Source organism: Stegostoma tigrinum, chromosome 12 (genome assembly GCF_030684315.1).
Source record: "Stegostoma tigrinum isolate sSteTig4 chromosome 12, sSteTig4.hap1, whole genome shotgun sequence".
NCBI classification, from domain to species: domain Eukaryota; kingdom Metazoa; phylum Chordata; class Chondrichthyes; order Orectolobiformes; family Stegostomatidae; genus Stegostoma; species Stegostoma tigrinum.
Window position 1 is genome coordinate 41,551,898 of NC_081365.1, and position 16,231 is coordinate 41,568,128.

The 16,231-nt window shown below is 41.1% G+C and overlaps 1 protein-coding gene across 5 annotated transcripts in view; it reads left to right on the forward strand.

The window, feature by feature from the left end:
• dcaf6 (ddb1 and cul4 associated factor 6) overlaps window positions 1–16,231 on the forward strand; it is a 183,456-nt gene that overhangs the window by 50,059 nt on the left and 117,166 nt on the right. For all 5 annotated transcript variants that reach the window (XM_048540231.2, XM_048540232.2, XM_048540233.2 and 2 more), the window contains exon 8: window positions 12,925–13,018. In XM_048540231.2, coding sequence (XP_048396188.1) covers window positions 12,925–13,018 — 94 coding nt within the window. The remainder of the gene's footprint in view (window positions 1–12,924; window positions 13,019–16,231) is intronic.

Sequence of the window (16,231 nt, forward strand, 5' to 3'; positions counted from 1 at the left end):
ATGAAATAACTTTGCTTGTGATGATAGGGTGTGACTTGGAGAAGTACAAGGTGAGGGTGTTCCAATGTGGTTGCTGCCCTGAATCTTTTAGTTTATAAGGTTTGGAAATGTTGAAGGAGCTTTGGCATATTACTGCAGTGCTGCTTGTAAATTGCATACAGTGCTTTTACTAGAAGTAGTGAATACCTAAGAGTGGTGCATGAGTCGCTGATCAAAGAGTTTGCTTTGTCCTCTGTCGTGTCAGGTTTCGAGACGTTGTTGGAGCTGTACTAAGCTCGGAATGTGTAGCGTACTGCATGCACTTTTGATTTTGATTTATAAGTGGCGATCAGGCTGTGCCTGCAGTTAGCATTTAAGTGCTGTTTCAGTTAAGAAAACATCCAGAATGCTTAACTATGAGTGAGAAATCCTACAATCATGCTTGTTTGCACACTTCTTAGAGGTGTCTTTAAAGATGCCTTTTTTTTGGGTGGAAGCTCAAGCCATCTATGGCGGTACTTTTTAAAAGCAATCGCAAGTAATAAAATTAATTTACCCAAACTGATTGCTAAATCATGCTATTAGTAGGAAATAGTTCTGTATTCAAAAAGTCTTTTTTTTTTAAAGTCATTGTGTCATTTATTTTGGGCTACTCACAGTGGGTTTGCAGTGATTCAAATGACTTGTTTTTAGTTTAAATAAATTTTCTGCTGGAGTCGTCAAATGGTACTTAGTTATGATGATACTTATTCTGAAGTATATTAAGTAACAGCTTTAAAACAAAAACGTGGCCACCCAGCAGCATTAGTTCATCTCAAATTTTGCAATTGTTGACTTACAATTGAATTTGAATGGAAACACAAATATTTCCCCCGAAAAAGCACAATTGTCAGTGCAATTTGCAGCTTTCACCCCTTCTAATTAATCAACAATGCAATTGAAGTTGAATTTCCATTTCCCTCGTGTTGAGAATTCTGGAAGTTTCAAAGATTTGGATTTTTTTTCTTTATTCATTTGTGGGATGAGAGCCTTACTGGCTAGGAGGCATTTTTTGCCCACCCTTAATTACCTAAAGGACAGTTAAGAGCCGACCACAATGCTGCGAGTCTAGATCACGTGTAGGCCAGACCAAGTAAGGATGGCAGTGTCCTTCCCTAAAGGACATTAGAGAAACAGATGGGGCTTTCCATCAATCAGGAATGGATTCATGGCCATTGTTAGACTCTTTGTAATTCTGGTTGTTTTTTCATTGAATTCAAATTCCACCATCTGCTTTGGCAGGATTCGAACTCATGTTCGCGGAACATTATTTGTGTCTCTGAGTTAACAGTCCAACGATAATACCACTAGGCCATTGCCGTCCTGCGTGTTTGTAGTTGCGTGTATCTGTTCCAACTCATTTCCATCCATCCCAGTTTTTGGATCAAACTAATTCAGGCTTTTGAGCTGGTAACTCAATATTGCCTTCAGGACTATAGAAATATTCTCTGCTTCCACTGAGATTTCTTTACGTAACTTTACCAAGTGCCATTTGCCACATAATGAGGTGATGTATTTTGGACAGAAATGCATTGTGACAAAATGTTATATAGTTGTCTTGTTGGATCTGTACTCAACAGACTAAAACCCTTGGCACAACAGGTTTCTAACAGAATTCCCTTGGCAACTTTTGCAAGGTCATGTATCAAGTTAGTCAGCTGTCCTTGCAAAACGCCTAGCATGTGTTTGCCAAGGTGAATTCATTTCCAAGCACAGTGCCAGCAGCATGTGATTACTGGTTCAGATTCTGTTTTTAGAACAGCTTTAGAAATAATACAAGTGCATCTTTTAAAAGCCTGACATAATTATGCTGTTAAGTTTCCATCGTAGTTCATTTGTTGTAATCTTTCAAAATTTAATCTTACTGATTTTGTAGAAACTAAGAAATGCCATCTCATCAGAAAAGTGTGCACATTTTCTTGTATATGTTTTGTAGATAAATTTTACACATTCTCATCAATTTTTTAAATGCTAGCAAGGCATCATGCCATATTTTTAAAAAAAATGCCGATGGCTTCATAACTCTCATCAATTGCTGGACCATTCTCTGATAGTTGCAAATTAATAAGTAAGGCATCAATTATCTTTAATCAAGCTGTTCAGGCATGTTATAACACATCTCTGGATCAGGTGGGTCTTGAACGCATACTTCCTTGCCAGAGGTGGGGACAGTATTGCTGTGCCATGAGTCCTTTAAATTAAAACTTCACACTTGTGCTGGTACGTATGAATGAAACTCTGCCTTCCCATTTAGAGGTGTAAATTAGCCTTACAGGAAATGTCCTGTTAATGACCATAAATCAATCATTACTTCTTAAAAAGAAACAGCTTTTTATTTATTCAGTTGCAAGATGTGGGCATTGCTGGCTATGCCACTATTTACTGCATATCCCTAATTGCCCTTGAGAAAGTGGTGATGAGCTACCTTCTTGAACTCTTCATTTGGTGTAGATACATCCAAAAATGCTCTTAGGAAGGAAGTTCCAGGATTTTGATCCCATGACAGTGAAGGAGTGATTATATTACCTCCAAGACAATAGTGTGTAGTTTGGAGGGGACTGTGCAGGTGGTGGTGTTCCCATGTATATGCGACCCTGTTCTTCTAGGAGGTACTAATTTTAGAAAATGCTGTCCATGAAGGCTCAGTGAGTCATCGCAGTGGATCTAGTAGATAGTACACAATGGTGCCACTGTGCATCACTTCAGTGGGGGTGAGAGTGAATGTTTTAGATGGAGTGCCAGCTGAGCAGGCTGCTTCCCTTGCATGGTGTCGAGCTTGACTGTTGAAGATGCACTCATTCACACGAGTTGCTGCAGCAAAGCAGGTATAAATAGCCAAATGTAAGTTAGTTTTCATTTTTCCAGTTTTATTCAAGTATAAAAATGATGTGTATTATCTTCTCTCTCACATTTTGTACCATAGTCATTCTATCTCTGATGTTTCTTAAGGTCATAAAGTCATAGAGTCCTACAACACGGAGGCAGGCCTCTTCGGCCCAAGTTTGTCCATGCCGACCAAAAGGTACCTCCACGCGAACCCTGTTTCCCTGCACTTGGCCCATATCCTCTAAAACTTTCCTGTCCATGTATTTGTCCAAATGCCTTTTAAATGTTGTTAATGGACCCACCCCAACCATTTAAGCTGGCACCTCATTCCATATACGTACCACCCTTTTTTTTTAATGTTGCCTGTCAAGTTCCCATTTTTTCTTTCTCCTCTTACCTCAAGCAGATGCTGCCTGGTCCTCAATTCCGCAACACTGGTAAGAAGACTGAGTGCATTCACCCTATCCATTCCTGTCATCATCTTATATACTTCTGTAGGATACCTCCTCAGCCTCCTGTGTTCTAAAGAAAAAAGTCCTAGTTTGTCCACTCAATCCCTATAACTCAGTCCCATGAGTCCTGGCAACATCTTTGTAATTTTCTTCTTCACTTTTTCCTGGTTATTAACACCCTATATCAAGGTGACTGAAACTGAACACAATACTCCAAGTGTTGCCTCACCAATGTCCTGTACAACTGGAACGTAAATTCCCAACTTCTATATTCAGTCTCCTAACTGGTGAAAGCCAGTGTGCCACAAACCTCCTTCACTGCCCTGTCTGCCTGTGACCCCACTTTCAGAGAACTGTGTACCTGAATTCCAATGTCCCTGAATTCCAATGTCCCTCAGTTCCACTAATCTCCTGAAGGCCCTACCGTTCATCATGAAACTCCTACCTTGATTGGACATTCTAAAATGAAACATTTCACACTTATCTATATTAAACTCCATTTGCCATTTTTCGACCATTTTCAACCCCTAAGACACACCACTAGTCACAGGCCTCAAGCCCAACAAGCATTTTTCCACTACCCTCTGCCTCCGACCATCAAGCCAACTGTGTATCCAATTTGCCAGCTCTCCCTGGATTCCATGCTTTCAGAGCAGCCTACCAGGTGAAACCTTATCAAAGGCCTTAACTAAATCCATATAGACTACACCTATTGCCCTGCCCTCACCAGTCTTCTTGTTCACTTCATTAAAGGGCTGTAACAAGTTTATGAGGTATGATCTCCCATGCACAAAGCCACGCTGCCTTTCTAAATGCATATATATCTTATCCCTCAGAATCTTCTGAAGTAACTTACCTATCACAGATGTTGGGCTTACTCGTCTATAGTTCCCAAGTTTTTCTTTGCAGCCCTCTTGAATAAGGGCCCAACATTTGCTACCCTCCAGCCTTCTGGGACTTCACCCGTGGCTAGTGATGATGTAAAAATATCTACCAGGGGCCTTGGAATTTCTTCTCTAGCCTCTTGCAGGGTTCTTGGATATATCTGGTCAAGACCAGGAGATATACCCACCTTCATACATTCTCATTAGTCCAACACCACCTCAACCGTGGTATGGACTATCCCCAAGATATCGCCACTAACCTCTCCATGTTACCAAGTTTTCATGTCATTCTCCACGGTAAACACATATGTATATAACTCCCGAAAGTTGGTGACGTTGAGTAACAATTTTTTTTTCTTAGAAATAGTCAAACTCTACACCATCCAGTTCCTGTTTTAAGAAGCAGAATGGAGGTCTTGGGTACCAATGGCATCCTAAGGTTGTGTTTGTCATCTAAATATTAGAATGATGCTGTATACCTTCTGATTTAATGTCTGTTTTCAATTTTGCCAGTTTTCAGGATATAGGAATACTGCTATCAAGGGGAGGCAGGGCTGCTGGAAGTGAGACATGTAAATGTCTGTCTTTCAAGTTCCTTTGCACCATGTGCTAAAGTCAACTTGCGCATCTTCTCCTTCAACTGGCCCACTTTAATTGAACAATTTTTGGGCAGGCGTTTCCAGTTAGTTGTGATTCTGGTTGGGAATACCTCCATGTGGTTACACTGCCAGATGAGGCAGGATGAGCTGTCTCCCTTTCTTACTTTGACACTTCTTTGGTACGGACACAATGGGTCGAATGATCTCCTATACTCTAAAGTTCTATTCTGCCCCTAAGTAGGGAGGTTATGTTTCCATTATTCGGAGCATTGGCGAGACCATATCTGGAGTACAGTGTATCATGTCAGCCAGTTTATTTAGGGAAAGATGCAAATACATTGGAAACAACTTAGAAATTTTTACTAGATAAATACCTAGAATGGATAGGTTGCCTTAGAGGAAAGATTGGGCAGGCCAGGCTTGTATCTACTGGAGTTTAGGAAGTGAAATTAAGAGGCAACTTGACTGAAATGCACAAAACCCTGAATGATCTTGACAGAGTACATGTGGAAAGGATATTCCCTCTTCTAGGAGGATGTAGAACCAGTGATCAGTATTTTTGAAAAAAGGAAAAAATGGATTGTGGAAAGTGATGTGGATTTTCTTCTGAAATGGTCACAAACGTTTGAAATTTTCTTCCTCAAAAGACAATGGAAGCAGAGTTTTTGGACGTTCTTAAGGTAGAGGTAAGCAAGAGAATGAAAGGGTATTGGGGTGTAGATCAAATGTAGAGTAATCAGATCAGCCATGATTGTAGACCAGGCTCAAAGGGCCGGTCTTCTATTTCTCTTAATTCATATGTTCGCATACCACAGAACTTTGATCTGCTCAATTGGCTAACTGTGGCTAGGAAGCAGACAAAAAGTTATTAATCAAGTCTTGCTATTAAATGTTACAGGACTGAATGAAGACTCAAAGGCTCCCCTCCTTAATCCCCTCAGCTGGTTGCAACAGATATTTTTAATCCTTTTTAGCATGCAGCTGTGTCACACCATAACAGTACTGATCAAAACTAAGCAGCCAATTACAAAGTTTTCTTGAGTGAAAGGGAGACGAAGTTTTATTACTTATCCTGAGAAGAAGAATAAAATGCATCATCAAACACAGAAACGAGGTATAACTGTTAATAAGAAGAATGCATCTGGTATAAAAGGAAAGTGAAGAATTTTAAAAAAGTCCTTTGGGTATTTGATTTTTAACCTAGGTTCACTGCACATCAATGGATCGTCCTCAGTGTGAATTCATTCAGCTGTGCTTCCTGTGGAAAGAAGTTCAGGCATTCTTCCAGCCTGACTGTACACCAGACAATTCACACTGAGGACAAATCTGCTTTGTTACACTTACTGTGGGAGAGTATAAAAAGCTCCAGTTCAATCAGACTTCTTGTACACCAGCAAATTCTTCCTGAGGAGAGACTACTTGCTTGAAGTATTTGAAGAAACTTGCTCGTTCGTTCGCTTGTTTATTGGGTGTCTTATATCCTCTGCATTCTTTCGAGTTCTTGATGAATAGATATTTCTTCAAGTTGCTTTATTGCCATGCAATTTTTTCAAGATATTGAAGGTAATGTGCGGGGGGTGAGAGAGACTTCTAGTGCATTTACAATTCATTTTCCTTCTCTTAAAAACTGAGGGCCAAGTTAAAATTAGGACTTGAGGTCATCTTCATACCTGAGTTTCAATCCCGTTGATGAAATATTAATTTCAGCCTAGACTGTCTGTGGTTGTCTCTTGTTGGTTTCACAAATTTTTGCTAAACTTAGTTGGGCGACCACTATAACCATCTTAAGTCAGTGCTTTTTTTTTCAAAAAAATCTCTTGATCCTTGAAAGTGTCAAGTGTTAAATCAAATAATGGGAAGTTGTAAATTGATAGTTCATATTTTACCACGAACACATTCTTGAACCATTGTAGTCCATGTCTACTTCTCCATAGAGCTGTATGGAAAGGAGTTCTAGGTTTTAACCCATCAACAGCGAAGAAATAGCAATATATTTCCAAATCAGGGTGATGTGTGGCTTGGAGCGGAACCTGCAGGTGATGATATTTCCGTGCATCTGCTGGTCTTGTTCTTCCAGGTGGCGTAGTTGGAAGTTATTGTTCAAGGAGCCAAGGTGAATTACTGCCAGTGCAACTTGTAGACGGTACACACGTTTACCACGAGGAGGAGTGAATGTTTGAAGTGGTGGATAATGTGCCAGTCGTGTGAGCTTTTTTATTCATTTGTGGGATGTGGGTGTTGTTGGCTGGGTCAGCACTTATTGCCCATCCCTAACTGCACTTGAGAAATTTGGTGATGAGACTTCTGCTGCACTCTTTTTGGTCTCACAGAATCTCAACTGTGTGGAAGCAGGCCATTTGACCCATCGAGTCCACACCAACCGTCTGAAGACTTTTTTTTTCTTTTCCCCCCACCCCGGTCCCAGTAACCCTGTATTTTCCATGGCTAATCACCAAGCCTACACTTCTCTGGGCACTACAGACAATTTAACATGGCCAATCCACCTAACCTGCACATCTTTGGACTGTCGGAGGAAACCAAAGCATCTTGAGGAAGCCCATTCAGATATAGGGAGAATGTGCAACCTCCAAACAGACAGTCCTGAGAGTGGAATGAGGCAGCAGTGCTTATTGCTGAGTTGCCCCTGCACTGTGCTTTGACCTGAGTGTTATTGAGCTTATTGTGGACCTGCATTCATTCAGGCAAGTGCCGTGTAAGACAATAAGGCATAGAAGCAGAAGTAAGCCATTCAACCCATTGTATCTGCTCAGCCTTTCAATGAGATCATGGCTGATCTGATGATCCTCAACTTGAAGTTCCTGCCTCTTTCCCCCATGACCCTCGATTCCTTTACTGATTACATATCTTTGGGTTAACCTTGGATATACTTAATGACCTACCCTTCAGAGCCCTCTGTGACAAAGAATTCCATAGATTCACTACCATCAAGATCAGAAAGTCCTCCTCATCTCAGTGTTAAATAGGCAACCACTTATTCTGAGATAATGCCCTTTTGATTTTAGATTCTACTACAGGGAGCACAGTCCTTGTGTCAGAGGCGGAGAGGGAGAGGTATATATGACATGTGACTATAAGAGCAAATCAGATGCTTGGAATTTTGCATCAATTAATTCGTGTCCTGACTCCCTGTAGCCTGTCTACCATCTATAAGTCATTAGTGTGGTGGAATACTCCCCAGTTACCTGGCTGAGTGCAACTCCAACAGCCTTCAGGAAGCTCGACACCATCCTGGACAAAGCAGCCTACTTGATTGGTATCATATCTATAAGCATTCTGCCTCTTCTCCAATACTCACTGTAGAAATTTACCAAGTCTCTTTAGCACCTTCCAGACCCATAACCACAGCCATCTAAAAGGGCAAGGGCAGCTGATGCATGCGAGTACCCCTTACTGAAAGTCCCCCTCCAAGCTACTCACCATCCTGACTTGGAAATAAATGGTCATTCCTTCACTGTTACTGGGTCAAAATCCTGGAATTTCTCTCCAATGACGTTTCACATACCTACACCAAACAGACTGCAGGGCTTCAAGAAGGCAGTTCACCAACACCTTCTCAATGACAAATAGAGATGCGTAATGAATACTGGTTCAGCTGGGGATGCCTATAACCCCATGAGTGAAGAAAAAATTTCTGCGTTTACCCGGTCCAGCCATCTAAGAATCTTTTATGCTTCAATACAGCCGCATAATTTTTCCCAAATTCCAATGACTACAGATCCATCCTATGTAACCTCTTCACATATCACAATCCCTTAATACTTGGGATCAACCTAATGAACCTTCTGTAGACTGCCTCCGATATCACTATGTATTTCCTTCAGAAGGATAACTAGAGAAAGTGCAAGAGTCATAAGGACCAAAGTGATAATTTGTACATGGAACAAGATGACATGATTATGTTTCTAAATGAATACTTTTGAATTGGTGCTCACTAGTGAGAGGGACAATTTGGGGGTAGAAATCTGGGAGAACAACTGTAATATACATTTAAATAAATTAGCAAAGAAACGGAGGAGGCTCTAAGTGGTCCAGCAGGCTTGAAATTAGTTAAATTCCAGGGCTTGTTGAAAAGTATCCCAGGCTGTTGAATGAGACAATAGAGAAAATAGTCAGGGTGCTGTCAATAATTTTCAATTCTTCTCTGAACATGGGAAGAGGTGCCAGATGCCCAGAGGACATCCAGTGTGCTGCCGTTATTCAGGAAGCAACCAAGGGGATAAACCAGGAAACTACAAGCACTTAATCTTGCCCTTTGTTGGTGGGGAAACTAATGATGCAATTGGGAGGGACAGAATTAATCTGTACTTGGAGCAGTAGAGATTTACCAAGAACAGCCAACATGGTTTTATTAAGAGGCAGTCATGTCTGACAAATTTGATTAAATTTTTCAAGGAAGTGACCATCTGCCTAGATGTGGATAATGCTTTTGAAGTAGTCTACTTGGACTCCAACAAGGCTTTTGATAAAGTTTTGCATGGAAAATTGATAGCAAAAGTAAGAGCCTGTAGGATCCAAGCAAATTTAGCGAATTGAATCCAGAATTAGCTGCATGTCAAGAAGCAGAGTGTGATGGTCGAGAGGTCTTTTTGTGACTGTAAGCCAGTGGTGCGCCATAGGGATCGGTGTCAGGGGCACTTGCTGTTTATTGTGTGTGATTTTTAGATTAAAATGTAGGGTGGTTAATCAGTGACTTCATCTGATCTGAACATTGTTGAAGTGGTTACCAGTGAAGGAAGATAACCTTAGATTACAGGAGGGTGTAGACAGTCTGATCAAATAGGCTGATTAGTAGCAAATGGTAAGTGTGAAAGCATGTGAAAAGACTTGCCTTTATTAGTCAAGGTACAGAGTTCAAGAGGAGGGAGGTTATGCTGAAACTGTGTAAAAGTTTGGTTAGGCTCATGGTGGAGTATTGTGTGCCGATCTTGGAATCTACGTTTTTACTGAGGTGCAGTGGATATTTACCAGGATGTTACCTGAGGTCTAGAGAGTTTGTGTGTGGAGAGATTGAATAGACTGGAATTGTTTTCCTTGGAGCAGAGGAGTCTGCAGGGAGACATGATTGAGATGGATAAAGTTATGAGGGGCATAAACAGGGAGAAACCTCTCTCCTTGGTGAAGGAATCATAGATTTAAGGCAGGATGTTCAGAGGGGATGTGAAGAAAATATTTTTTCACCCAGATGGTGATTGAATTCTGGAATTCCATGACTTGAAGGGTGGTGGAGGTTGAATTTCTCATTCCATTTAAGAAGCGTTTAGATGTGCAGTTGTGATGCCAAGGCATTCAAGGCTATGGCTGTGTGCTAGAAAATGAGATTAGAATATTTAGGTATTTGTTTAGTACAGACTAGTGCAGACTTGATGGGACAAAGGGCCTTTATCCATGCTGTAGATCTCAAAGACTATACCTCTATAAGGGACCCAGAACTATTCAGTTTCCTGGATGTGATCTGACTAGTTCCTTGTGCAGTTTTAGCGAGACCCCCCAATTTTATACTCCATTCCATCTGAAATAAAGACCAGCATTTCATTTGCCTTCCCTATAGGACTGCTGAGTTTCAATGGTTGCTGTTTTTTGATTTATACGCAAGGGCTCCTAAATCCTTGAATTTTAAGTAACATCCAGCTCCTATATTCTACTTGTCGAAGTGCACAAGCCCCAATTTCCGCCTGTTATATTTCATCTGGCAAAACAAACTTAGCCAGTCACTTAACCTGTCTATGTCCCTCTGTGGACTATGCCATCCTTACCACTTACCTTCCCACCTATTGTGGTGTTGTGTACAAACTTAGCTATATTACATTCACTTTCCTCATCCTGGTCATTTAATATATATTGTAAAAGAATTGTGGCCCCAGCAATGATCTCTGTGGCATTCTGCTGTCCTTTAAAATGCCCCCTTTTTCCCAACTCTCTGCTTTCTATTAGTTAAACCAATCCTGTATCTTTGCTAATATACTACCTCCAACACCAAAGGCTGTTATCCTATTAAGCTGTCGAATGTATGGTACCTTATCAAATGCCTTGATGGACAGGATTTGGGGAGTCATGACTTCCCTAAATCCTGTCTCTCAAGGCATTTGATAAGGTACCACAAAATTCACAGCATCTGAGCTACTGTTGGAGTGTTAGTGTTTTTAATGCAAATCTGATTCAGTTTCTGGTCAAAGGTACCCCCGCAATGTTGATAGTGGGGGATGGACTGATGTGATACCAGTTCACATCAAGACAAGATTATAAATTCAAATTTGTTGATATGATCATTGCCTGTGTGTGGTGGAGTAGCTACTTTTCACGAGTTAACTGAATAATAATAGCTATTTATGGTGTGATTGGGCCTTGTAGCCTGTGCACACAGACTTCTTAAGTTTCTGAGACTTGTGAATGGTGTTTCTACACTTTTTACAGAGAATAACTCCACTTCTGACTGTACAATAGTGGGAACGTCATTGATAAATCAACTGAGAATGTTTGGACCTAACACTAGCCTGAGGGACTTGGATTCACATGGTGCAATGGTAGCATCTGCACCTCTGAGGCATGAAACAAAGGTTCCAGCCCCATCTGCTCCAAAGATTGTGATAACACATCTGAACAAATTGATCAATAATATCTGTCCTTAGGAATTTGGCGCTCCTGTGGGCATGGTGAAAGTGTCCCTATCTTGAGACCAGATACCTGGCTGAAATTCACCTGATGCAGAACTGCGTCAGAACATGTCTAACCAGGTTGATTAAAATATCTATTCTGAGAAACTGCTGCAGTGAGCTCCATGACTGTGATGATTAATCTTCACCCGCAGCATCTTTACTGTACTTGGAGAGAATTTTCCTGATTCCCAGTGACATCTGTTTTATCAGTGCTGCTTGATTCCACATACTAGCCAGTTGCTGTATTGACATCACAACAGTCATTCTCACCTCCCTTCTGCAGTTTACCTGCTTTTCTTATGTTTGGACCGAGGTCATTTAGTTTCTAACTTTATTACAGCCCTGTAAGAACCTAAATTGAGCTCCAGTCGGCAAGTTATTACCGACTAATTGCCAATGATCCTTTCCACCAATTTGCACAAGAGATTGGCTGCGTTAAATTTGTCTTGCTTTTTGAGGATATGACATAATGAATATTTTTTCTCATTGCCAGGTAGATACCATTACTGTTTTACTGGAGAGGTTTGGCAAAGAGCACAGCTAGTTCTGGAACAAACATCTTTAGTGTTTCACCAGAATTTTGTCAAAACCCACAGCCTTGCAGTGTCCAGTGCCTTCAGCAATTTCTTGATTTTTATGTGGAATGAATCAAGATGCCTGAAGACTGGTAATTCTGATGCATGGGCATTCAGAAGGAGGCAGAAATGGAATATGCACCTGACATTTTTGATTGAAGATAGTTGCACATGCAACTATGTTGTGTTCATTGATGTGCTAGACTTCCCTGTCATTGAAGTTGAGGACATTTGTGTTGTCACACCCTTCTGATAGTTGTTTAATTATCCAGTACCGTTTACTGTTAGATGAAGTAGGATAGCAGAGCTTAGAACTGATTCATTGGTAGTGAAATCACTTTGCTGTATCTATAGCATGCTGCTTTGCATTGTTTGGCATGCTAGCCATCCCATGTTATAAGTTGATCAGGTTGACACCTCCATTTTAGGTATGCATGATGCTGCTCCTGGTGTGCTCTCCTGCCCTCATGGACCACAGTTGATCCCTTGACTTGATGACAATGTTGGGGTGGGGGTGGGTGTATATATTCTGGGCCATAAGGTTACAGGTTGTGTTTGAGTACAATGTTGCTGGTGCTGATGTTACACTGTCTTGAGAATTCCCAGTTATAAATTTGCTAAATTTGTTTGCAATCTGTTTTACTCTGAGCAGATTAGCACGAACAGTGCAATTGCCATCCCTGACTCTGATGTGGAAGTTCTTTTGTAGGTTAGCCTCCACGTCTTGCCCCATGCATGTTTGTGCTCCACAAATTGATTAACCACTTGTCTGTCTGTAATCCAGAGATTGTCAGTAATCTCATGGATGATGATGAATTACAATTACCAATTGTTTACATTTTGAAACATTTGAATTGAGCTTCTTTTCACACACATGCAATGTATTTAATCCGTAGATCCGACAGCCACCTGTCAAACGTCTGAGACTGCGAGGGGATTGGTCTGATACCGGGCCAAGGGCTAGACCAGAGAGTGAGCGAGAACGAGATGGTAAGAACTTCTTACATTAGGCGTGGCTACATTTATTATTAGTGATAAAGGACTTGATCTCTGTGGCTAACATTTTGTGTGAATTGGACATGAATACTAGTAAAAAGCAAATGAGTTTGGATTTAATTTAAATGTTATAGGTTTTCTTGATCATAGTTTGAAATTCATTATGTAGAATGGCAAAACTTGAATGTACTTAAGATAGTACTTGCATTTAGGTGCTGTTCAAGTAAATATTATTTCTTTTGCTTTGTTCAAATAGTTGTAAGTATTTTGTAAATCTTCAAATGATTTTAGTTGTTTCCCTGGCCCTCCCAAACATTTAAGACTATATGTGGTAACTTTCAGCAAAGACTTAGTCCAGTGAAAGAATGTGTTAATCCATGGCTAAATAATGATGACAAAGATTGTACTAAATTGAAAGAAACACTGTATAAATTTGCAAAGCGGGAGGCTTGAGGAATGGGCAGACTTTAAGAACCAGTGAAAATTTCTTTATTCACTCATAGGATGTGGGCATTCTGGCTTGTCCAATATTTATTGTGTATCACTAATTGCCCTTGAAAAAGTATTGTGAGCTGCCTTGTTGAAATTCCAACCTCCACCCCACCCTGTAGTCCATATCCTGTATATACACCAATGTCATCAGCAATGCCGTTTGAGAGGGAATTCCAGGATTTTGACCCTGTGTCAGTGAAGGAATGGCAATACATTTCCAAGTCAGGATGGTGAGTGGTTTGGAGGGAACTTGCAGGTGGTATGTTCCTGTGGACCTGTTACCCTTGTGCTTCTAGATGGAAATGGTTGTGCATTTGGAAGGTGCTGACTAAGGATCTTGTGATTTTCTGCAGTGCAACTTACAGATAGTATTTACTGCTGAGACTGAACGTAGGTGGAAATGGGAATATGTGTTTGTGGACATGGTATCAAACAAGCGGGCTGCTTTGTCCTGGATGGTGTCAAGCTTCTTGAGTATTGTTGGAGCTGCAATCAACCAGGCAAATGGGGAGTATTCCATCACACTCCTGAAATGTGCCTTCATAGATGGTGCACAGGCTTTGGAGAGTCAGGAGATGAGCTATTCGCTACAGGATTCCTGGCTACTGTATTTATATGGTGAGCTCAGTTGAACTTCTGATATCTCCAGGATGTTGATATTGGGGGATTTAGTGATGGTGGGGCAGTGGTTAGATTACCTCTTATTGGAGATATACGCAAAAGACAAATGCCTGGCTATTATTTGCTGCCTTTCCAGCCTCAATCTGCATATTGTCCAGATTTTGTTGCATTTGAACGTGTACTGTTTCGCTATCTGAGGAGTGGCAAATGGTGCTGAAATTGTGCAATCATTGACAAACATTCCCACTTCTGACATTATGATTCAGGGAAGATCATTGAAGCAACTGACAATGGCTGGGCTTAGGACACTGCTCTGAGGGGCTCATCCAGAGATGTCCTGGAGCTGAGATGACTGATCTCTAATAACAACAACCATTTTATATGCCAGGTATGACTCGAACCAGTGGAGACATTTCCCCCAGTTCCTATTCATTCTAATTATGCCAGTCTCCTCAATGCCAAACTTGGTCAAATGCTGCCTTGATGTCAATGGCTACTACTCTCTCCTAATCTTTGGAATTCAGCTCTTTTTAGTTCGTTTGAACCAAGCCTGTTATTAGTTCAGGGGCTGTAATGAAGTCAGGGGTGGACCTGATGGAATCCAAACTGGGTATATTTTTAGAGTGACTAAAACAAAAGTTGAGGCAGTAAACAGGGTTTGAGATTTCTGAAGAAGGGTCTAGGCCCAAAATGTCAGCTTTCTTCCTACTGTGATGCTGCCTGGCCTCCTGTGCTCATCCAGCTCTACACCTTGTTATCTCTTACTTCAGATTAAGCCAACTGAAAGGATGAAAACAGACAGAAATATTTCTGCAAGCATTTGAACATGAAATGAGAAACTCAAGTTTGTGCTTTTTTCTTGAGCTCAGTGGCTCCCATAATTTTAAATATCAAGGCTTCAATGAGCCAGATAATTCCATGGCACACCCACTTTTCTCAACTTCATTGCTCGTAATCATGACATTTACTTGCATTTGCTGTGGTAAGAGCCTTACAAAAGAGTTTTGCATAGTGAGGTACACAACAAGCTAAATAGGATCAAAAGCCATCGGCAAAAAAATAGAGTCTTTGACTGCGAGCACAGAAAAGTTTGCAAAATTTGCTTAACTGTTTCTAGCTAGTCATGAGCAATGGATCTAAGCAAAATACAGCAGAGAGGAATTTGCACTTAACTGGGTTAGAGCAAAACCTAGGAATGTCAGTGTGCATAGAGCTTTGGACCTGGGGGCTGTGTGCGGGGTGGGGGGGGGGGGGTGGTGGTGTATATAGGGGATATTGATGAGAAAATGCATATCTTGCTACAATGACAAGTGCTCCCACCTGTCGTTTTCACGTAGGCCAGTTTTGAAAATGCTAGCTTCCAGAGTTATGTTGTTGCAAACAGCAAGACTACAGGTGTGGCATTTGAATCTTGGTTCTTTCAAATGGGCAGCAGCCAGAAATATGGGCGAGGGTTTTTGTTTGGAGCCTTGATTCGCCAGCAAGTGTTTATAATATATTTGTCCTGACCCGGGTCAGGGTTGAAGAAGTTGGGCACAGGTTGCCTTGTAGGAGGTTAAGTTCTTGATGATTTGCATTGGTAGGTCGACTTGATCCATGTTCTCGATCTTGTCACCCTTGAAATAGGAAAGGTATTGTGTGCATTTCTGGCCTCTGAAGGAGGTCTCCCTATAGGATGTTGTGAAACCAGTTAGACTTCAGAAAAGATTTACGAGAATGTTGCCAGGGTTGTATAGTTTGAGCTATATGGAGAGGCTGAATAAACTGGGGCTGTTTTCCCTGGAAGGGTGACCTTTGTAGAAGTTTATAAAATGACGAAGGGCATGGATAGGGTAAATAGGCAAGATCTTTTCCCTGGGGGGGGGGGGGATCCAAAACTAGAGGGCATAGTTTTAAGGTGAGAGGGGACCCAAGGGGCAACTTTTTCACACAGAGGGTACTGTGTATCTGGAATGAGCTGCCAGAGGACATGGTGGAGGCTGTTACAATTACAGCATTTAAAAGGCATCTGTTGGGTATATGAATAGGAAGGGCTTAGAGGGATGTGGGCTAAATGCTGGCAAATAGGACAAGATATAAGATATTTGATCGGCA